A 24,500-nucleotide genomic window follows, 5' to 3' on the forward strand; every position below is an offset into this window, starting at 1 on the left:
CTACATACTTGTCAGGTGGGTTTATTCTGGATTCCCACTATTTCCATGATAATTTTTAAAGTGTTACACGTTTTCAACGGTTTGTCCCACATAATGGGTTTTGGAAGATTGTACTGCTCTAATCGTAGGAACAAGATTAGTGGCTAGAGGAGGTGAATAGACACCGCAATAAATTTCTTATGAAATTGATAGTCTTCTCCTATTTAGATCATTCAACATACCTTAAAACTGAGAAAGTAAAAATAGAGAGAAATTTTAACAAGGAAAAATCAAGGCAACTTGAATCCATAGATGCTATATGAATCATATGTTCCATTTAAGATCAATCCATATGTCTTAGCATTCGAAATATTACAACTTACAAAGAAACAAGAAAAGATGAATACCGAGTAACGAAACTCTCCAAATTGATTATCTAGAAAAATAGAATTCAAAACCCTATCACATAAGTATGTGTATGCAAATTTTATACTTCTAGTAACAAGAAGAATTACCTCACAAGGTGCTAAAATTTAAGCCCAAAAATCAAAACAATAACCAAATCTGGAAACCGAAAAACTTACAAACTTACAACAAAACCAATAGAGAAAAATTAGAAGAAAATGAACACAATAGCATGAAGAAAAATAAATTTTATTGCAGCAAATATTAGCCTATTTTAGTCAGATTACAAAGATTTTTTCTCACAAAACTCTCACCTAATATATAGGCTAAGCACTTATTTTTCTCTCCTCTAAAACCCTAGTATAAGGCTCTCATATAGATGGCAAAAATAGTTCAAAATGAGTGGTTCATCTCCTCCCATAGCATTATCCCTCTATTTATAAGACTAAGAAATTTGATTCCTAAGTTTTTTAGCTTTTTCCCAAAATACCCCTCTCTTGTAGTACACTATTACCTACCATCGAGGGTATTTTGGTCAATTTTCTTCTCAATTCATCGGACGACTACGATGCCTTCACAACTTAGCTTCGTCTCGACGCAAGCTTCACGATAGTGCCACGTACTCCTTAGTCCTTTCACGGTTTTGAGGTCAAACAGTGACACCTTAGCACGCTTCTCAAAGCGTGACTCCCCACTTGCTTACACCTTAAGCAAGTGCTCTGATATTGATGCGTGTACTTTGTCTTACGACTCTGACCGCTGGCAAGTCTCTCCCACTCCCGATCCCTCGGACCATCTTGTCACTTACACTAGCATGCCATTCGCTTGACTTTGTCAACACGCTATCTCCATCCACTTTTGATACTTTACTTGACCTCCACGTGTTCAGCTAGGATCACTCTTGACTCCGCCTGACCTTGATCATCCAACACCAAGCACTCTACTTGGTCCTGATTATTCCACCATCTACAGCCAAGTTGCATCCATCACCTACACACTATGAGACAAGCAAATACATATCTGCAACTCCAATTCCAGTTAGTCTATAATCAATATGCTCAAATGAAATCCCAAAATAATTCAAATCACATCAAAGTTCATGCAAAACTGAAGATCATTAAACCAAATAAATATCAATATCAATCACTCATCATAAATAAACCAAGGAGCATTTTAACTTAGTTTCTCTATAATGTTTGATGGTACTATTGAGGTTCATATAGGCATATGTTTGTCATCTTGGATGTATTGATGTTAATGGTTTGGTGGTGTTGCTAAAGAACTGGAGGGCCTACGAACCATGTTTTGATGGTTTGATGATGTACTCCCTCCGTTAAGAAATGGTAGGTGTATTTTTTAAGCTCGGTCTTCAAAGTTGGATTTTTATTAAGATTTTCTTACAAAATATATCATTTATAGCTACAAAAGCTATATAGTGTGAAATCATTTTTAATTATGAATCTAGTTGTATAATTTGTATACACTAAACATTCTTATAATTTGATTAAATATTAATCAAAGTATATAAAGTTTGATTTTTTTCAAAAAAAAAATACACCTACTATTTTTGAACAAAGGGCGTATTCAATAAAATCATGTTTTCCAATAATCATATACAGGCTTTGCGGGAAACGAATACCAGAATCCCTTATGCTCTACTATGGGTGATAAAACTAAGTGACAATGTTCCATCGAAACATGACACGATGGTCAGAATCTGACTCGGATTCAGATGTCTGATTTGGCAAAGAAAATTTGAACACATGAAATACAACTTGGAATCTTACATAGGTGTCAGAATTCGATTCAGAATCAGGTGTCCAATTAAAAAAAAACACAGATGTCCAGTAATATTGGTTGATGATCCCAAGATGCTTGTACCGACATGCGTATAATGAGATACACAAGTTTTTCCATTTCCAAACATGTGCGAACAAATTTGGCGACAAAACTTTACATGTTTCCTTCGTATTATCCGAGGAACGTTACATATGCTCTTCTCCTTCGATTGTGACTCCCTCCAAAAAGATACTTGTATTGTGTTGTCGTATATTACCTTATTGTGTAATATAGTATGTGATTGTAGTTGCTTGCTGGTGAAACCTAACTTATATACATTTATAGAGAGTTTTGATCGACTTTGCATAATGCTGGACAGATTAGCTGGCCTGCCTAATATATGGCTGCGAACCCAATTTGTCCCTCTGCAGATTTGATGTCGAAAGGACGAATTGATCATCTCCAAGATAATGACATCACAACAAGACTAGTCGCTGCAGGTTGAGGGGGGATTTGTTGGAGAATATAGAAGCCGTTATTGCTTAGCATAAAAGATTTGCCATCTGCTTTACTGCCGTTCGATGACCACTCTTTGTGCACCATCCTATACGTATGCCTTTGTCTAGTTAGAAGGATATCATTTTTAAGTTCCAAAGCAAAGTTATCTTCTTCTTTTAGGTTGCACATTGAATTCTGTTGCCAATATTTTTTGTTAAAAGGTTCTTTTCACATCATTTTCAGTTCACAGTAAGTTTTCATGCATTCATCTAATTCAATTAGGTGCATTTTAGAGGAGCTTTGCATACTAACTAGTTGTTTGGTAAAGCTGATTTCTGCATTGACTGAGTAACGTATGTTTTCGAGCTATCTGTTTTTACAGACTGTATCCTTGTCTAAACTTTTTTACCTGGGCAATGCAAATTTAAACAGGACTGTATTATTTTCACTTTCAAGGGACCGGAGAGCGTTATAAAGAACACATATATATTTTTTAAAGGAAAAAATTCATTTTACTCCCTTGAACTATGTCGTTGGTCCGGATAACCCTTAAACTTTAAAACCGTTCATTTAACCACCTCAACTTTGAATACCGGATCACTTTACCCCATTGAGCTTTTTGTTACCCAGTTTTGCTGTCTTGGATGCCATGTTACCTCTCTCTCGCCGGCTCCGCTCTCTCTCCTCCTTTCTCGCTGGCTCCTCTCCCTTCTCATCTCTCTCTGCTGCTCTCTCGATGGCTCCTCTCTCTTCTCATCTCTCTTTGCTCCTCTCTCGACGGTTCCTCTTTCTCTGCTCCTCTCTCTTCTCATCTCTCTCTGCTCCTCTTTCTTTGCTTGTTCTTTCACGCGGTCATCCGATGGTCGGTGGCGTGGTGGCTCCGATGAGAGCGGAAACAGAGAGAGAGGGTCACGGTGAACCTATAGGCATGCGCACAACGATGAGAGGAGGCTAGGGTCAGCCGGTGTTGAGGATTTGGCGGCGACGATGCTCTGGCGATGACGACGCTCTGGGTGACTCTGGCGTGACTCGATGGCAAGGAAGAGTCGGCTGGGAACGAGGAGAAGATGGTGAAGTCGAAGCAGTGGGCGGTGAAGCTCGGCGATACTCCAAACAGCTGGTAGCGGTGGCCGGAGACGGAGAAACACTGCGGAGAGAGAGAGCTCTATGGCAGGACTCTCCGGCAGTGCATGGCTTTGAGGAGGCGATGACCTAGGGCTAGCGGAGAACGACAGAGCTAATGGTGCCCTTGGCGAGGCTCGGTGGTGGCTCAACTAGCGGCTAGTGGCGGTTGGAGGCAGCGGAGTACCGTGGATATGGCAGGGGCGTCGGTGGAGCTCGATGGAGCAGGGGAGGAGGACGACATGCTTGACCGTGGTGCTCGTCAACTTGAAGGGGTGACAACGTGGCATAGTGTCGATGAGGTGGGGAAGACGACGCGGCGAGGTGGATTCCGGCAGTTGAGCGATGGGCTCGGCCGGGGAATCGAGGGAGGAGGCAGAGAAGAAGCTCCATCAAGCTCTCCTTAGCTCGACTGCGGCAGAGAGGGCTTGATCGCGGTGGATTTCACGGTGGCAGTAGTGGAGCCCGAGTGGGGAATGGTGGGGGGGGGGAGGGGTGGAGAGAGAGAGAGAGAGAGAGAGAGAGAGAGAGAGAGAGAGAGAGAGAGAGAGAGAGAGAGAGAGATGGTCGGAGCACCATCGACGGTGGCCAGCGGTGGGCCATGGTGGCGGCAAGTGGAAGGGTGTGCTGTGGGAAGGAGGGAGATGAAGGGATGGCTAGATGAAGTTGACATGGTAGCTATAGTGGCAAAAATTTGGTGATGTGGCAGCTATGGTGACAGAAACCAGCGTTGAAATCGGCTTAGCGGGTCATGTGACCCAGTATTGAAATTTCGGTAGGTTAAAATGGACGGTTTTAAAGTTTAAGGGATTATCTGGATCACTGGCATAGTTTGAGAGAGTAAAATTGACTTCTTCCTTTTTAAATTATATGGAGTATGGAGCATGTATATATTTAATCAGTACACCCAAAAAATGATTATATACCATCCAAAGATACTAGTTTAGGAAGGTAAAGATTGTCATCATCCTGCCCCTATTCAAATTCATGCGCATGCAGGCGGTGCTGGCGTTTGGAGATGCGCTGATTGCTGTCTCATGTGGATGTCTTTGGCAATGCAGCAGCAGCAGTCCTCGCCGGCTGCCGCAGAAGTCGTGGAGGTCCATAGCGGCAGCAGAAGAGCGTCAAGGTGACGGATGCTGCGGCCCTCGTCTGCACTGCAGCCGCTGCCATCCTCGGTGATGCATTCAAGTGACCAAGTGTAGGATCAAAGGGGGTCCTTCTACATCCAAAAGCTAGCTCAAGAGATACACCGACGGTTCCTCAGGCTACACCCATTCACACGGTCCATCAAGCCTTCGCACACCAGTGCCCATCAATTGTAAATCAGACTCAGATACCAGTTGTAAGACAGGCGTTCCAAATGTTGCTCGAGATTTGAGGGGCCTTTGATATGAACCAGTAGAAAACCAAAAGGAGCTCTTTATCTGATAAAAAGAAAAGAAAACCAGCTAATCAATTCCACAATGAGACAATACATAAGTGATGGGTATGAGTACAAGAAAAAGAGATACATGTAGATTTCCTTTGATCAGAATCATGTACAAGTAGATAGATTTGAGGTGGTCTAAAAATATATGGAACGTATCTATGGGAAAATTACATGGAGTAGCAAAGCATCCAACAAAATTCTTGAGTAACACGTTTTCTATTGATTCTGGTTACTTATCGGGAAAAGTTTGTTGCAAATTTTTGTTGGCTTACTTACAGAGAAAATTATTTGCAAAATATTGTTTTCAATTATCACTTAGCTGATGTTGTAGATTTGCAAAAAAAAAAAACACTCTTGATCTCAAATGCAGTTTAGTCATCAAGTCATCAATAACTCATCCAAAGTGGCAGACGGGCAGGGAGCCCAGTGGCAAAGTACCGAGGTGGGTGCCGAGCCTGCATGGGATCGAATCCTACGTCCTACACGATTCCCCGATATGATCTCCAAAGAAGACCGGGTAAAGGGGACCATATCTTAAAAAAAAAACTCCTCCAAAGTGGCTAGTAAACCTTACACATAGGCCCAATTTCCCTTTTTGAAAACCACTACTGATCCCACATGCAATTTGTTAATAGCCAGTAACACCTCCAATATGGGTAGTAAACCCAACAGCAACTCTTGCATATGGGTCCATTTTTCCCATTTACCCATCTTTCTGCACTGTGTTGCATGACAACCATCATCCACCTTACTTTCCAGCAAGGAGTTTAGAGGCCGCTGACAGCATCAGCTAATGCACTCATAGGCATCCATCCGTCCTAGGTCATATAAGATACCCTCCCCTCCTCCCACTTTCCCTCCTCTCTCCACTGAGAGAGAGAGAGAGAGAGAGAGAGAGAGAGAGAGAGAGAGAGAGAATCCAATAAACCAACTTACATGCCCTGATGCCCAGTTAGTTATCACAATTTCAGAACAGACACAAAACCCCCCACAGGCATCAATTCTTATTCACAGATACTTTGGAATGTGCTAGTCTCTAACCCTCTCACTCTAGATTCTAATTCCAATTCTAAATTCTCCCTCCAATGAACACTACTGCACACTCCCATGCACATATAAGTACACCCCACCCCATGACCTCCCTTGAGACACTCACCACACACCACAGCAGAGCACTGCACTGCTACTCGCTCAGGTCTCCAGGGCCGGAGGAAGCAGGAGAGCCAATAATGGTGAAGTTCTCCAAGCAGTTTGAGGGCCAGCTTGTGCCGGAATGGAAGGAGGCCTTCGTGGACTACTGGCAGCTCAAGAAGGACATCAAGAAGCTGCAAGCTGTCGCGGCCGCTGCGGTTGCATCGCCGTCGCTGTGCCAGACGCCAACGGCAGCTCACTGGGTGATGAGGCTGCCGTTCCTCCACCCCCATGGGCACCACAAGGAGCCTGATGCCATCCAGGTATGCACTAGTTTCGTGTACCAACTTGGTTAAAGCTCCGTTTGACACCGCAATGCCACGTTGAAAAGAAACTTATAATTTTCTAGATATTGTTTACACAATATCTACTCGAAATTAAGCATCTTTTCTCAGAACCATATCTGCAAAATCTCCGCAGAGCACAACACAATAAAGCAAGTGGAAACTAGCGCTAAGGCAACTAATATGCTGTACGTGCAATGCAGGTGCACAGGAAACTGGCAATCGACGGGAGCGGCGACGGTGCGGTGGCCGGGGAGGTGTACGGGACAGAGGTGGTGGACGGCGGGTTCGCGGACACCGAGGCTGCGGGGGCGTTCTTCGAGAGGCTGGACCAGCAGCTGAACAAGGTGAACCGGTTCTACGAGAGGAAGGAGGGGGAATTCCTGGAACGCGGCGAGTCGCTCAGGCGGCAGCTGCAGATCCTCGTCGAGCTCAAGGCTGCCGTCACGGAGCAGCAGCGGGCGCGGCAGTGTGGCGGGTCATCGGCGGGGAGCGCCGACGCGGAAGATACCTCCGTTTCTTGCTCCATCCTGCATGGTGAGAAAGGTTTGCATGTCGCTGCATCCATATATGCCAATTAAGCCAACTGAGAGAATATTATTTTTGGCCTCATTAGATAGGAATAAATATTACCAATGGCAACCTTGGTGGGCAACTTGGGCATACATGATTAGGCCAGTTGCTTTGCGTGGGCTGAGCATGCTATCAAAATGATCTCTTCGAGCTCTGATTAGTAACAAAAACTGATATCAAGGTCGACGTCGTTAGTAGTAATAATCATGCAATACAATAATCATGACATAGCATCTCAAAATTGCAGGAGAGAAATCTCTTAGGGGAATTGCAGAGCAAGAACAAGAAGGCGACGAAAAGCTCACCAAAGATGTTTTCACCAAGAGCACTGATGAAGGAGGGGAGGGCCAGCTCGCCATCTCTCAAAACCTTGGTGGCTCAGGGAGGCTTGCCAAGCCAAGAGAAGAACCTGCCAGCAAGCTGAGGACACTCTCAGGGAGGGTGGTCACCTGCCAGGGTAGGAGTGTGAGGATCAACATCCCGGTCACCACGCCGTCGAGGACTGTCACTGCTATACGAGAGCTTCTGTTTGAGGACATGCTAAGCCAGTCGAAGAGGATTGACACACAAGGTGGCGATGGCAATGAGAAGCTGAGCATCAACAAGAAGAAGGTGCACCAGGCAGAGAAGATGATCAGAGGTGCTCTGGTTGAGCTGTACAAGGGATTGGCGTACCTCAGGACGTACCGGTAAGCATAAACGACATGGAAATATGGCATGTAGTTCGGCTTTGAGCTCTAAGTGGGTACTGACTAGGAAAGCATTCTTTGTTGCAGGAGCTTGAACATGATGGCCTTTGTGAAGATCATGAAGAAATTTGACAAGGTTTCTGCTAATGTCCCTCCCTGTTGATTCCAATACCTGAAATCATCACATATAAGCATTTCAGAAAAAACAATGTATGTTTTCATGTTTCAGGTTACAGCAAAGGAAGTGCAACCAATTTACCTGAAAGTAGTGGAGAGCTCCTACTTCAATAGCTCTGACAAGGTATTTCACAATGTTGAAGCCATACTGAGAAGCTTTGAATCATTTCTTGCTATCTAAACTTCAAAGGTCCTAATTCAAATCTTCATCTTAACAGGCAATCAGGCTAATGGACGATGTCGAGGAGCTGTTTGTGAGTCATTTCACTGAAGGTGATAAACGGAAAGCAATGAAGTATCTGAAGCCAAATCAGAAGGAAGAATCACACGCTACCACATTTTTCATTGGTAAATAATTTTTAACAATATTTGCATTCGTTTCTTCATCAGCATAAATTTAATATCCTTATGCAGAATTGTCAAACTTCCAGGGCTATGCACTGGTGGCTTCGTGGCATTATTCATCGGTTACTGTATCATGGCACACATCGCTGGGATGTACACTCAGCAATCAAACAAGGTGTACATGTCAACATCCTATCCCGTCCTTAGGTCAGCAGCAGAAATTCCAATTCAATTGCCGTTATGCACTTCTTAAAGTAAAGAAAAATTACTATAATTCCGACATTCAAGTGCTGACACTGAGCAATCCAAAACTGCAGCATGTTCAGCCTCTTCTTTCTGCACCTCTTCCTCTATGGATGCAACATCTTCATGTGGAGAAAGACACGCATAAACTACACATTCATATTTGAATTCGCGCCTACTAAAGAGCTCAAGTACCGCGACGTGTTCTTGATATGTGCTACTTCCATGACAATTGTTGTCGGTGTAATGTTTGCACACCTAACACTCATTGTGAAAGGATATTCTTCATGTGCGGTCCAAGCAATACCAGGAGCCCTACTTTTGGTATGCTCTATTCAACACTACAAGTGTTAAATATTGTGATTACATTTGCAAATTTCTGATTTATTATGCTGATGCTTCTCTCTATTTAGGTGTTCTTGTTAATATTAGTTTGTCCTTTCAACATCATTTACCGATCAAGTCGTTATCACTTCCTAAGAGTGATCAGGAACATCATTCTGACCCCCTTTTACAAGGTATATTTATTATAATTGAAGGGAAATTGTTTAAGATGGCATCCTATCAAATTATATATCAGAACAGCAAGTTTGTAAATTCTTGAATATCTGCAGGTTGTCATGGTTGATTTCTTCATGGCTGATCAGCTCTGCAGTCAGGTAATCAAATAAGGAAAGTTAAGGGTTTGTCTGTTTAGTTGTGCAAACTTAAGCCATAACGCTCAGCAGAATGCATTTTCAACATAAACTAATCAGGATGCTTATGTTACATCTGGTTTTACCACCATGAATATTTGTCCGAGTAACTACCACTAGTCTACTCTCTTCAATCATAAAAATATAACATTTTAGATAAGCTTTGGTCAAACTTTTAAAACTTTGACTAACAGTAGCTTTTTAAATATTAAGTTTGAAAATCTTAAAATCATAAGTGTAGATTTATCTTGAAAAATGTTTTCATAGTATCGCAAATTTATTGTATTTTATAAACATATCTTAATAAAAAATAATGATCAAAACTATGAATAAGAGATCGTATCTTGTTCAAAACATCGTGTATTTATGACCAGATGAAGTACTGAGTACTAGAGCATAAAGGACGATTTCAATTTGGAAATGACTAAGCATGTAATGGCTGCTGACAAATAGGTACCGATGCTTAGGAGCCTGGAGTATTTGGCATGCTACTACATAAGCAGCAGCTACAGGACACAAGACTATGGCTACTGCACAAGAGTCAAACATTTTAGAGACTTGGCTTATGCCGTATCCTTCCTGCCTTACTACTGGAGAGCCATGCAGGTATATATAACATGAGTTACTGCATTATAACACGAGTTACTGCATTACAGTGTCCCTTGTTAAGATGATTTCTAAAGCTAGTGGTACCTTTTCTTATCGTTGTCCAGTGTGCAAGGAGATGGTTTGACGAAGGGGACATAAACCATATTGTCAACCTTGGGAAGTATGTGTCAGCGATGCTTGCTGCAGGAACAAAAGTGGCATATGAAAATAATAACAGTGCAGGATGGTTGTCACTTGTCGTCATTGTATCCAGTATTGCAACTATGTACCAATTGTACTGGGACTTAGTCAAGGATTGGGGTCTTCTGCAGTTCAACTCCAAGAACACTTGGCTTCGTAACGATCTGATACTTAAACAAAAATACATTTATTTCTTATCCATGGTATGTTCTGAGATAATTAAGCCCTGCATTAAAAGTTTCTGAGTAAAGATATATATTTTACTAACATAGACTCAAATATTTTACAGGGTCTGAACCTTGTCTTGAGGCTTGCTTGGCTTCAGACTGTCATCCACCCTAACATTGGAAGCCTGGATTCTAGAGTAACTCTGTTCTTTTTAGCAGCTCTTGAGGTGATTCGACGAGGTCACTGGAACTTCTACAGGTAAACTTTTTAAACAAATCATGTAAACTTTTTATTATGATGTAACCTAAATTCAAACTAAAAGAACTAGAAAATTTTATGACAGGCTGGAGAACGAGCACCTAAACAATGCAGGGAAGTTCAGAGCTGTGAAGCTAGTTCCACTTCCTTTTCATGAAGTGGAAGAAGACTAACAAAATAGGGCATCCATGGAGCAGTTTGTAGGCATTCAGAATGCAAACAGTTCAGATGTAACACCAACTAATGCTAGAAAGCACGCACTACCACTACTTAAAAAAAAACTATTTTTAGAGGCGGGTCATAATCCATTTGCACAGGCGTTTAGCCAATCCGCTTGCGATCGAAGGCCGATTTCCACAGGCGCAAAAGAAACCGTCTATGATAATAGTATTCCACAGGTGGCCTCTTTTGCAACCACCTGTAGATAGGTAGAGTTCCACAGGCGAGCGACATAAGGACCCGCCTATGGTATGTATTTCATTCAAAAAATAATAAAGAGCATATATTTTATTTTCTCCAGATTTCAACATATTTTCAAGATAGATTCCAACATCACAGATTTCAACAGCATTTGAATCAACACATGTACAAAATTATTTACAAGTATAATATGTTTACATCACAAGCTAAATATTCAACACAAGTATTCTTTCATCTCCCAATCACAAAGTCTTAGGTGGCTAGCCAATTCACCTCCGAGATCGAAGAATTTGCCACTCTTGTGGATGACTTCGTGCACGATGAACCGGCACATATCACATTGGACATTTTGGATATCTTCGTTTTTGAGGGAGGTGTGGGTGAGTTCGATCATCCATGCTTGAAATGAAAACACAACTTAAAGAGCTAAACACTACTGAAAACGAAAACAGAACCAAATAAGAATGTGCAAGCGCAATGATAACTTACGTCCTCGGGGTTTGTTGTGTACCTCCCGTTTACCCCAAAAAATTGGCAAACATAATATACACACAGAACGGTGTCAAAACCTTGCTTGTGGCACTTCAAATAAAAACGTGATGTATTCGTTAGTTCAATAAAACTCTTCGTCATGAATAGTGAGATACAAGCATTAGAGGTGTGTAATTACCAGAAAATGTGTACAAACTGTCATCGCATTCGGCTTGGCCGCATCGTGTATCCCACCTTTTGTTACGTACCACTTGTAGGCCCTATTCGAATGTCAATAAGTAATTATCAATTCATAAATGATTTATAAGAATTTTATGTATGGTGATTTTCTTTACCTCTGTATAACGTCGATGAGATCTTGGTACGATTTTTGGGGGAGATCGGCTGAGTCAAGGACAACGAGTCTGCTTGACTTCGGTATCAGTATTATACAAATAAAGTGATCGCTACATGAATCTTTATGTTAGGTTCTTGATCGACCAATTAAATTTAATACTTATGTTAGGTTCTAGACGTATCACACTTACTTAAAGTTGTAGGGAGGCATGATGTAATACTTGTCTTGTATTTCTAGTATAGCCCTTCCTACGTAGGTTGACATGTCAAGCCTGTGTGATTTGGTCATTTCTCTTATGACCCTTACTTTCTCCTTGTAACTCTTTCCCTTAATCTAGGGCTCATCTGTCCTCAACTTAACGATCAAGTTGGGCTGGAAAATTCGTTGCGGATCAATGAATCTGACCGGTACATTCAACTTTTCCGCATCGTTAAATTGCATTCTACAGAATAAGTCACTAATCATTAGCTTCCATTACATATATTGGTAGATATATGAACATAGGGATAGATTGTATACAATTACAGACATCGCATGCTCATGAGATTGATGTCTAGTTTCTTACGGTGGAACAAAGCGTGCATGTCCTTAAAATCCAGCATGAGATAGGAGTCTCCACTTAGAAAAAATATTAGCAGGGACAGAAGCAGTGATTATGGAGAACCCCCGCGACATGCCCTCATATACCATTCATGGAATCTCCTCTCCCATGGACCTTCCTAGAGTTAAAATAATGGCATAAATGGCTTTCCATCCTCATATTGCTCAGCAACATCAAGTGTAGGCAAGAAATCCAACTGACGGGTACTTAATGTTTTGTTGGTCTCTTTCGCTAGATTGCCTTTCGCTGGAGATTCCGGAGCGGATGATCCCTTTGCTTTTGAGGACAGAAGCCACCTCTTCACCGGAGATGTTAGAGTCTTTTCATATGGAGTAACCATGATAGGGACTCTCCGATGCTCAGGTGAAGAATCCGGAGGCGCAGACGTTGGAGGCGGAGATGCCGGAGTCGCAGACGCTGGAGGCGGAGGTGCCGGAGTCACAAACGGTGAAGCAGGATGCGAAGATGCGTGAGGCGGAGATAATGGGCGTAGGGGCGAAGGTGCCTGAGGTGGAGATAATGGGCGCGGGGCCGAAGGTGCCTGAGGCGGAGAGACTTGGCTCAGGGGTGGAGGTGCTTGAGGTGGAGAGGCTTGGCTCTAGTGCGGAGGTACCTGGGGCAGAGATGCTGGGCATGGAGAGGCTTGGCTCTGGGGTGGAGATGCCTAAGGCAGAGATGCTGGGCGCAGGGGTGGCCGTGACACTGGCGATTGTAACTTCTGATAGCTGAAGATGATACCCCGTCTGGCCACAGGATGAAGTTGCCAACAGCTTTCGATACCCTCAGGTGTGCTGATGTCTAGCTTATACTTCATGAAAAGTGGCTGTACTGAGTCCACTTGTATCTTGGCGTAACCAGCCGAAATGTCTTGATTGTGAAATGCACGGCCTGGAATGGCCTAGCCCGTGGCAGCTTCGACAGTGAAGTCTCCCTTGCCGACCGGAACATGTAGCATGCAAGGGAAAGCCTCTGTGATACCATACACAGGATATCTTAGGTTATCGACCTGCGTGGACCCGACGCTGCTCCGAAAGCCTAGGCTGGTTGGTTGCTCTATCATCAAAATGCTGCCCTTTCCTTCTCCTTTTCATTCCATATTTTCATAAAATAGACCTTAACCTGTTCTTGTATCTCTTCCTGTAGGGTCTTCTTATATCTTTTATAGGTCTTGTACTGGCCCACGGCGTCTGAAAACCCATGCTTTCACCCACTTTTAATCCCGATACCTCGAGTGTGATCCGGGTGTTCCATGTTCCCCAAGGTCTTGGTAAGAATGTCATTCTCCCTGTCAGGCTCTAGAGACCCTTCATTAGCAATCTCTTTACTGGTCTAGGTGACTTCCATGGTTTTAGGGCTTTTGAAGGCTAAGTCCGCAGACTCGATTTGTTTTGTCCGAGCGTAGACCCAGTTCCTGCTTCGCTCGTCACAATTTTCCAAAAGGTTGGGTTTCCTAGCCCGGGCAGCCTCTTCTTGCCTCATCCATTTAGAAATTTTGGGGGTGTACCCGGACGAGCCCAAGTGATGGTGGTATTTGTTCTTCTTCACAAGGTGCTTAAAAGATTCACCCAGTTTGATGGCCTTAGGTGTGGTCTTCTGCCTAACAAACTTCGCCCATTGGTCTGGCGTAATCTTTCTGTATTTATTAAAGGGTACCAAGTTCTTCTTCACAAAGTCCCTATTTAGCTCACTCTTCCAGCCCCGGAAGCTCTTTCCCATACTTTTCAATGCTTTCTATTTGGCAGCTTCCTTTGTTCCCGAGGGAAATTGGATGGTTCTCTACAACGTTGCCAACAGGAACATCTTCGTCTCTTCTAGCAGCAACCGCCAATCAGTTATAGTGATTGGGACGTACTCCTTGACAAGAAATCGGCAACTGTTACGGAATTTGGCGCAGCCCTCACGAGGTGCAACAGGCTCCCCTTCAACACCGACTTGAGTTATTGTATAAGTGTCGGAAGATAACTTGTTTCCTCTCCACTCGCCCCGTCTTTGTTTCAGTGTGCCTCCAGAGGGACCCGTTATTTCGGGCACAGAGGGAGTGGCAGGTTGTGGCGCAGATGATCGACGTGACGATCTTTGCACCCTAAACAAAAAATATTCCTCCATTTAAGAAATATAAAATGCATTGACTCAACTAAATACCTCTTCGGCGGAATCGTACTCGTTGTCACTTTCCCAACGTTGGCTCTCTCGATCGCACGGAACACTGCTCGGGCTGTGATACGAGCCCAAGCTTTCGCTACTATCAGAGGAGGACGGCTGATGAGGGCTTGGGCTCCTATCTGACCTCCTACTTGCATCCGCCCCATCTTGTTCCAGGGCGCCCTCTATTGCGAGCAACCTCTGTGCCGAGGAGGCCTCTATTGCGAGCATCCTCTATGCCGGGGAGGTCTCTATTGCAAGCATCCTCTGTGCTTTTCATTTCTTCGGGGAGCTTGGGCTCCTATCCGACATCATGCTTGCTTCTGGTTTCTTAGGGGTTACTATATTTTTCTACCCCATGGTACTTAATCGACCGCTGGATTATTGTTGCCTAGAAAAAAATAACAAGTATTTAATGGTTCATTTCAGCAAGATTATCCTCCCTTGAAACAATAAAAAAAGGCTCTATGATGAGCTCTCAACCATGACAATCAATTTATATTTCTGCATGCTTGTAGGATTTAAACCATAGAGCTAAGAGTAGATCACTAACCATGAAGCCATTTTAGAGAAGTCGAGGCACGGGTAGTCAAAATAGTAAATGTATGGATGATCTCTCCTGAGGTAAAGAGTATGTAATATTAGTATTGCAATAATAAATTATCAGTAACAGGAAGAGTGGCCTTATTCAATTGTTTCAAATCTCCAACATTTTGCTAGTAAGTGTCGACTATCATTGAAATCATCTGTGCTTTTTTGGTTTCATGGGCGCTTCATGGCATGTAACTATGTATAACTTGTTCTGGCAGCTGTCTGCTTTGCTTTCTGACATTGGACTGAACATCAGGGAGGCTCATGTGTTCTCAACAACAGATGGTTATTCTCTTGATGTTTTTGTTGTCGACGGTTGGCCCATTGAGGTAATTTTAGTTTCTTACCATGTGATATTTTGAATTGCCTAAATGACGAAGTTACGAAACTGATGTGTACTAATATCGTAAACTTTCACTTGATGTTATCTTTTGAGTCTGATGTGGTTATCATTATTTAAGAAACTTCTTCAAGATTCCATAGGATTTAGTTTTGGGATAAGTTTGCTATGTGACTATTGCTTCCCTCTCTTGGCATGGCAATCAAAAGAATCTCTAGAATTGTCTTGAATGAGTAGGATGTCTATTCTTGTTGGAATGCACATAAAAATGTGATCCTATTTCTATATGAACGGCAATGCTATATCATACAATGCTTATCGACATAAAAGAGCATCGTTGTCCTATTGCGTGATCAGGATACCAATGGTTTGCATAAGGCACTAGAAGCATCAATTTTAAGAAATGAGGTATTTTATTGGTTATCCATACACAACTTTATGACATTCTTGAGCCTGTTTAATTATGATAACTTGAATCCTATTCAATATGTACTGATGCACTATCCACAAGCTAACATCACATTTCTGGCTATTTTGGAAAATAAAAAAGGGCTAATGGTCTGGCTCTGATTCATCAACTTCAGAGAAATCACTGCCATTCCAAGCAGAAGATTGTGAATCAAATATTGACACAAGACTTCTGAAGATTGTAAAGAAGGTTGCTTCTGGATCTTGTGGGGATATGTGAGTCACTGTTACACTTCTCAGTTTAGTTGCTGACTTGTCATATCTAATAGTGCTTTTGTCATATTAATGTGTGTATGCTTTTGTGAAGGTTTCTTGGGACTTGCGCTGGTGAGGAGGTTGCTATTAAAGTCCTTAGTCCTGAGAATTTGAACCAAAATGCATGGAATGAATTTAAGCAAGAAATCTGCATGTTAAGGTATTCCACATTTCTACTAAACCACTTGTGAGAGTTGTGTGTGCCACTTGTAGACTGTAGTTATACTTCCTGTCTTCCTGACTATAATATGGTTAGAAAAATTATACTCCCTTCGATTGTAAATGTATATCGTTTTAGACTTATATATAAGGATTAAGAAAGTAGATCAAATGACCTTATTACCCTTTATTTATTCTGCATTGGAAAAGATAACTTATTCATTTGTAAGAGTAATAGTATTTATTAAACAAGGGCAAGAAGGGAACAGAAGAGAAAAAAGTGTATAGAAGTTCGAGGATGACTTATATTTAGAGAATAGTCGAGAAGGCTAAAACGACCTATATTTGCAATCAAAGTGAGTATCTGACAATAGGCATAAGTGGACATGTGTTTGTCTGCATCAGCTTGTCTGTTGCAAGCACCAATAAATGAAGATATATATACCTTGCCTTCATCTTCTGCACTTCTTTTCAGGGAAGTTGATCATCCCAGTATTGTCCGATTCATTGGCTCATGCACAAGGCCACCTCAGTTTTACATAATTACAGGTGAGGCTTCATGCTAGCAATGGCCATATTTTTAATAGGAAAACACCATATTTTTTTCATACTAAGAATCAGACTTCAAAAAGAATCTGGTGTCATGTCCTATAATTTGGTAGCATTGAGTAAAAGTAGCATAAAGCTACTGTTAAAATATCACATCCTAGCCATGTGGGATATATTGTGTTTCTTCTGTGATGAAGTTTGTGTCATTATTTGCTCCATAGAAGCATACATGTCTTATAACAGTTCATTTCTAGTAGTAATTTAATATCTGTGTCTTATCTTGCAGAATGCATGTCTAGAGGAAGCCTGCTTGATTTCTTGCACAATGAGCATAATGTCTTGGACCTCCCAACAATTCTGAAGTCCCCCAACATTTTGCTGGATCAGTCCATGCATGCTAGGGTATGTTTAACATTCCTCTGATATTGAATCATTCAAAAAAATATGAGTTCTACTCACCACTCCGGCGACGTCGGCGCGGTCCTCCTCGGCGGCTCCTCCTCGGTGGCTCTGGCGGAGGTGCCTCGGACTCCACGACGGTGGTGGCTTGGCGGCTCATCCTCGGCGGCGGCGGCTCCTCTTCAGTGTGGTATTCCTCGGCGCGGTCCTCCTCCATGGGGCACGGGGCATGGGGTGGCCCCACCTCATCGGGGGCGGCGGCGTCGTGGGGTGACCCTCCTAGTTGGGGAGGGAGAGCGGGCGGCGAGCGGCAGGTGACGGACGGAGGGAGAGGGCACAGTGGAAAGGGAGAGGGCGCGGTCTGACGGCACAAGCAAACTTCGTCAATTGGCTAGGGTTTTCGGGGCCTTGCGCTCATATATATAGAGAAATAATTTCGACATGCGGTTTACCTCAGGAACCATCTGTGGAAATAATTTTCACAGGCGGTTGCTTATGTCAATTTTCACAGGTGGTTGCTTATGTCAACCGCTTGTGAAAATTCAATTCCACATGCGGTTTTATAGGTAAACCGTCTATGGAAAAGCATTTCTACAGGCGGTTTCTTAGGTTAACCACATGTGGAAACGTATCAGTGCCTATTTTTCCCTAAAACTGGCACTGATTATTTTTTTGGAAATAGTCTTCTATTACATATTATGCTTCTTAAATTAAATCATATAAATTAAAGTATACACATGCCCTAAATATAAATTAAAGCATATTATTACTCCATACATGCCCTCAATATAAATTAAAGCATATTCTTACATCATGCATACAGGTCCTTGATACAATTTGCATAACATGGCACTATTTACTTTGAACTGTTTTCTCTACACCATCAAGGTGCATGTAGGGCATCACAGATCTATCGAGGGTTGCTTCTACAAGTTTGATCTTTTCTTAATCTCCGAAAGGCGGCACATCGTCGAACTGATTATATTCTTCCTCATCCTCCACATTCTCAACTCCGACAATTCTTTGTTTTCCGGCAACAACTACATGCTTCTTTTAATCCGCGGGGTCGATTATCTAGAAAACTTGTGCGATGTGATCAGCGAGTACCCACGGGTCATCTTTGTGGCCTACAATGCTGAGGTCAATAGTTGTGAGCCCGTAGTTGTCCACCACCATGTCATTTGGGTGTTTGACCCATTTGCACCAAAAGACGGGGATCTACAGATTTACTCCATAGTCGAGTTCCCAGATTTCATCTATGAACCCATAGTAGGTGGTCTTTTGCCCTGTTGTGTCATAGGCACTGTTTTGGGTCATACTCTTCTTGTCCTTTGCTTTAGTATAAAATGTGTAGCTATTAATGTCATACGTTTTCCAAGACGTAACTAAACTTGATGGGCCACAAGCCAACATTTTCACTTTTTTTTCTACAGATTCACCATCTAGATGGTTTTGGTTCTTGAACCATGTGGTGAAGCGACGCTTGTGCTCTTTCAAGATCTAATCATATGAGCGGCCTTGATTTTATGTGTGAAGCTTATTCAGGTGTTACTCGACATACGGCCCCACTATCTAGAGCTACTGCAAGATGGTGAAATGTGCTTCTTCCACTGCTTTGTAATCATGATCGATGAATCTTTTCTTTCCTTTGGTCCCTCTCCCAGACAACCTCCCCTCATGTCGAGATAGAGGTACACCAATCGGTTTAGCATCTTTAATGTAATCGATGCAACACTCAACGACTTCCTCAGTACTATAGCCCTCGATTATGGAACCCTCTGAGTGAGCACGATTCCATACATAGCCCTTAAGAATGCCCATGTACCGCTCAAGCACATACATCTAATGTACGAATACAGGGCCCAGTGCAATTATCTCATTCATGATGTGAACCAAGAGGTGTACCATGACATCGAAAAAGGATGGAGGGAGGAACATCTCAAGTTGCCACAGAGTCTCTACCAAGTAACTATGTAGAGCACCTAGTTTTTCAGCATCGATCACCTTCTGAGCAATTGCGTTAAAGAAGTGACACAATCGTGTGATGACCACCTTTATGTATCCTAGCTTGATACCCCTGATTGCAATAGGGAGCATCTGTGTCATCATCGCATGAGAATCGTGAGACTTCATGCCGATTACCTTGAAATCTTTCATCGAGACTAGTTTCTTGATGTTGGATGAGTAACCAGTCGGGACTCTCACCCCACGTAAGCACTTGCATAGTACCTTTTTCTCCTCAGGTGTTAGAGTGTAGCTAGCCGGGGGAAGATAATGTTTCTCATTTGGTCTGTCTTCAGGGTGTAGCTCTGGCCTGATTCCAAAATTCATCCAGTCCTTACATGACTTGATTCCATCCTTTGGCTTGCCGAGTATGTCCGGTAAGAGGCCAAGGATTCTATCACACACATTCTTCTCAATGTGTATAACATTGATGCTGTGGCGAACGTACAAGTCCTTCTAGTAGGGCAAATACTTAAAGAAAATTAGCATCTTCTTCCATAGCATGCCAGTCAGCGTCTCACTTCTCTTCGTCTTTTTACCCTTCGGTAGCTTCTCAAAAACAACACTGATGCTCCTGACCATTTCAAACACTAGTGCCCTACTGCGAGGATTTGGGCCAGTACCGAGGCTCAATCGTGTTGTCAAAATGTTTCTTTATCTTGCGGTATCTATGAGTTCTGAGTAAGAACCATCGGTGTCGTGTGTACACTACCTTCTATGAGTACGGAAGGTACACAGACGCGGTTTCATCCAAGCACACAACACATCCTTGCTTCCCTTTAACCTATCCTGATAGAGAAAAAAGGGCGGGATAATCACTGATGGTAACGGAAATCATGGCTTTCAACGTGAAGTACTATTGTCGAAACTCATCCCACACCCGGACCCCATCATTCCACAGTTTCGCCATATCTTCCATCAGTGGTTTCAGAAACACATCTATATCGTTGCCAGGTTGTTTCGGTCCTTGGATAAGAATGGACCGCATAAGGTACTTACATTTCATGCATAGCCATGGAGGAAGGTTGTAGATGGCCAAGACCACTGGCCAAGTTCTATGTGAGGTGCTCATATCACCGAAAGGATTCATTCCATCGGTACTCAACGCGAACCTTACATTCCTTGGTTCTTCAGCGAAATCTGGATACATGGCATCGAACTTTCTCCATTGGCTAGCATCAGCAGGGTGTCGAAGCTAAGTTCCATACTTGCGTTTATCGAAATGCCAACGCATCAGTTCAGAGTCCCTAGGGTTCGAGTACAAACGCTGCAAGCGGGAGATCACTGGCAGGTACCACATCACCATGGTAGGACTTTTTCTCTTCTTCTCAGCATTGGAAGAAGTGTCTTCTTCATCACGGCCAGCAGTACTCTTCTTCTTCTTCTTCTTCTTCTTCTTCTTCTTCTTCTTCTTCTTCTTCTTCTTCTTCATGTTGGTGGAAGCATCTTTGTCCTCACAATCATCATTCCTCTTGTACCGACTTGCATTACACACTGAGCATCTATCCAAGGCTTTGTACTCTTTACAGTAAATGATACAGTGGTTCGGACACGTATGTATTTTTTGCACAATCAATGACAACGGATATATAAGCTTCTTCGCCTGATAAATGATGGTGGGCAAGGAGTTAGGCTTCAGAAGTATGTTTGCCAAGAGGCTCAACATATCTGAGAAACCCTTGTTGGACCATCCATTGCTGGCCTTCAACCTTTATGAAGAAATGTCTGAGAGTTCCAGAAGAGTAGTTGCCGAAAGAGGAATTGAATGTGCGGGAGGATCTCTCTTATTCGCAATACCCTGTTAGGATTCTCGAGACATCAAATGCGTTACACGGAATAAAAGGATCTGTATGTGCAAGGTGCAGTGGAAGCATCATTCAGAAGCGGAAGCCACCTGGGAGAGATAAGATGATATAAAAGCAGAGTTTCCCAGTGTCTTCTCCGATCTTTTTGAATCTCGAGGACAAGATTCATCTTAAGGGGGTAGGTTTGTGATGCCCATTCTTTTGCTGCGGTCTGGCCCATCCCCTGCTCTCGAGACCCAGCTAAAGCCCAATCCACTCTCCGGCTCCCTCTCACCGATAGCCTGGGATCGCCTGACATCTCTCTCTTCTGCTCCAGCTGCGTTCGCTCCCGCACGTCGTGCTCGCAACCATCGCCAACCGAAACCGCTGGCACACACCTCACACCACGCCCCATGTCTCCGCAATGGCATGCAATCCCATCACCCCGTCTCTATTTTGGGCTGCTTCCCATCGCATTTGGTAGGCTGTAGCTCCTTATAGAGCATCGCTAGCGATGTTCCGACTGTGTCTGAGGCGACGCTGCCATTTCCTGCCACCGTCATCCGCCCGTCTCCGCCTCCCCCCCCCCCCCCAAACCTCTCTTGAACAAGTGATTGTAGATGGACAACCGCAATTAGAAGCTTGGATACCCATTTGTGAGTCAATAGGATTTTGACACGTGGAACATAAGTCTAGTCAGATTATGTGACCACGTCAGCACCACGCGTCGCCCATGTGTTAGCCACGTCAACCACTCGAGCCCAGTCAGCCTGCTGACGCATTAATTAGGTTTTTCAATTCAACAATAAATCCTTTCATCTCTAAAATCAGCTGATCCTACATTTATGTAACACCCTAAATTTCAATTTTTCAATAGTTTAAAATTTTCCTAGAATTTTTACATAGGAGTTGCAAATTTTGTTCAATAGAAAAGTTAATTTCTAAATTTAATTTTGTCATAGGTTATATATAAGTTTGATGCATTCATATCCTCGTAGTTGCAATAGGTTTTTATGCGTGAAAAACATTTGCAAAAGTTCGCTAGAAGGGGCTCATTTAAACCTCTTTTGAAAATGGTTCAAAACATATAAAGAAAAGCAATTTGAATTTTTCAAATGCTCCTCGAGCCAAAACCTCCTTCAAGTCCGGCCCAAATCTCTTTTCCTCCCCCCCCCCTCCCCGTCTTTTCTTTCCGAGCCACTCTCCTTCCTCTTCCGTTTGGGTCGGCCCGGCCATCTCTTCCCCACCCTCTCTCGTATGGGCCTCAGGCCAGCCTCCCCGTACCCGAACCACTCCCTCGCTCCCCCCCACGCTCTATCCCTATGCGTAGGCCCGGCTAGAGCCGCATGAGCCTCCACCCGAGCTGAGCTGCCCACCTGGCTCTCCTTCTTCCTCCTCTCTATCCTCCTGTACAGCCCCAAATCCCGCCGGCCATTCAAATTCGCTGCCCCCTACGAGCAATTTTCCTTTGAATCAAACCATGCCGCGATCTTCACCCCTCCTTTATGCGCCGCATGGAAACTGCTGCTTTCCCCTCCTCTCTTTCCTTATCCTTTACTCCGAGTTATAGCAATTGCTCACTGGTTTGGAAACCGACGACCGATCCGCTTTCTCCCCCTCTCGCGTCCATATAAGCCGCGCATGGCCTTCTCGGCAATGTTTCGCACCCGAGCTACCCCCTCACACTCCATTCTTTTGCTAAAACACCACCGTCACCACCTTCTCCCTTATCTCTAGTGAAACGCGCCGCCATCATTTTTCTTCATTTTGGTGTCATCTCTAGCTGATTTAACCCATTCACTAGCTCTATAGGACCCTCAGGTGTCGAACCCAGGGCAAGTTGTCATCATTCAGCCGCCGGAGCCCCTCTTCCGACATGTCACCAACCGCCACCGTCGTCTACTCTGTCGCCAACCATTCACCGCCCTTCCCGGTCGTCGAACAATACTCGGTGATGATCCCTGCGCACTCCTCTCCAAGTTTCATCGCTCGTCGGCAAGGTCTGGCCGCTGGAGTGCCCTTCTGAACGCTCTTCGGCTGTCCCGCCGCCGAGTCCTTGCCCGCCAGCTCCCCCGGTCCATGGTGGACTGGTGAAACGAAGACCCCCTTTTGGTTCACAAGCCGTGGACCCAGTGCACCCCTCTTTTCCCCTTTTTCTATTAAAAAATAATTCATATTTCACTTTGTAACATCATCATGTGCAGTAAAAAGGATTTTCAGTATAAAATTTATTCGGTTTATTCTCTGAAAATTAAGTTAAATTTGCAGTTTAACCGCTGGAACTTTAAAATCTTATAACTTTTTGCTCGTAGCTCCGATTTGAGCGATTTTTGGGCTCAAATGTTTGTAGCAACGTGTAAAATATTTTTATAGGGTTTCACCTAGTTTTAGTACCGTGTGGTGTACTGTTCTTAGCGGTTTCCTTGTGTGCTTTTTTTGGTTTATCATTTAGGAGGTTGAGGTGAGCAGTTCGGGAACCTTCAAGATCATGCTTTCTAGGACTTTGAGCAACCCTGCGCTGAAGGCAAGTGTCCTTGAACATTTTGACCCCTGTTTGAGGATTCATGTGTAGCTGTTTTATTCCTTCTGTGCATGCTTGTATAATATGAAATCCTATGTCAGGGTTTACTAGCTTTGGATGATTATTCCTTGTCGTTGTTGTTTAACCATGGGTTAAAATGGGTAGTATATGCTAGTGCAGGCATAGTTGTAGGAAATTTTAATCTTGACTAATGTCTATGCAACTAGAATCAGGTATGGTAATCTTATAACAGCATGGGATAGGGATCCTATCAGGATGGTTGGTTTGAGGTGGTGCTGAACAGTAGGCTTGTGTTTGTTCCTGTGTGCAGTCCCAAGGACTGGTTCTTGAACATGTAACCATGTGAATCCGCACAACCACGAGGCCTATATGGGTATGACCTAGCCAACTAATTAGCCACCCCTCTAACTCTGTGGGCTCCGTTGGACGGTTGAGTGGCACAAGAGGGGGCTTCTGCAATGATGTAATCATTTGTTAGCGGTGAAACCTTAGTGGGTGCCTACAAGTTGGCAGAAGCTTTGTAAAGGCCTTGTTGTGAGACCCCGACTCCACACCCCGAAAGTGTGAAGCAACAGAAGACTTAGACTTGTTGGGAAAGCTGTGCAAACTCTACAGAGTATCAATCTAGTCAATCAGCCATGCTCATGGACAAGAGTAGACATGGACTTCTTCAAGATAAGATGGGATCAGGGTTGGTATGGTGGGTTGGGTAGCTGGGTAATATAATTACCTAGTGAGTCTTGGTAATCAATTGGAATCCGATGAGTCAATCCTTTTGTTATAGTGGTGT

The 24,500-nt window shown here is 43.4% G+C and overlaps 1 protein-coding gene across 1 annotated transcript; it reads left to right on the forward strand.

Moving 5' to 3' along the window:
- Positions 1-6,270: 6,270 nt before the first annotated feature.
- On the forward strand, positions 6,271-11,140 carry LOC133930320 (phosphate transporter PHO1-3-like). Its single transcript, XM_062376954.1, has 14 exons — positions 6,271-6,669; positions 6,894-7,227; positions 7,511-7,952; positions 8,040-8,088; positions 8,182-8,253; positions 8,348-8,477; positions 8,561-8,681; positions 8,792-9,041; positions 9,131-9,235; positions 9,332-9,376; positions 9,866-10,018; positions 10,126-10,404; positions 10,491-10,627; positions 10,713-11,140. The coding sequence occupies exons 1-14, from the start codon at positions 6,301-6,303 to the stop codon at positions 10,798-10,800; spliced, it is 2,574 nt and encodes an 857-aa protein (XP_062232938.1). The 5' UTR covers positions 6,271-6,300; the 3' UTR covers positions 10,801-11,140.
- Positions 11,141-24,500: the final 13,360 nt, after the last annotated feature.

Source organism: Phragmites australis, chromosome 10, assembly GCF_958298935.1.
Source record: "Phragmites australis chromosome 10, lpPhrAust1.1, whole genome shotgun sequence".
Classification (NCBI taxonomy): domain Eukaryota; kingdom Viridiplantae; phylum Streptophyta; class Magnoliopsida; order Poales; family Poaceae; genus Phragmites; species Phragmites australis.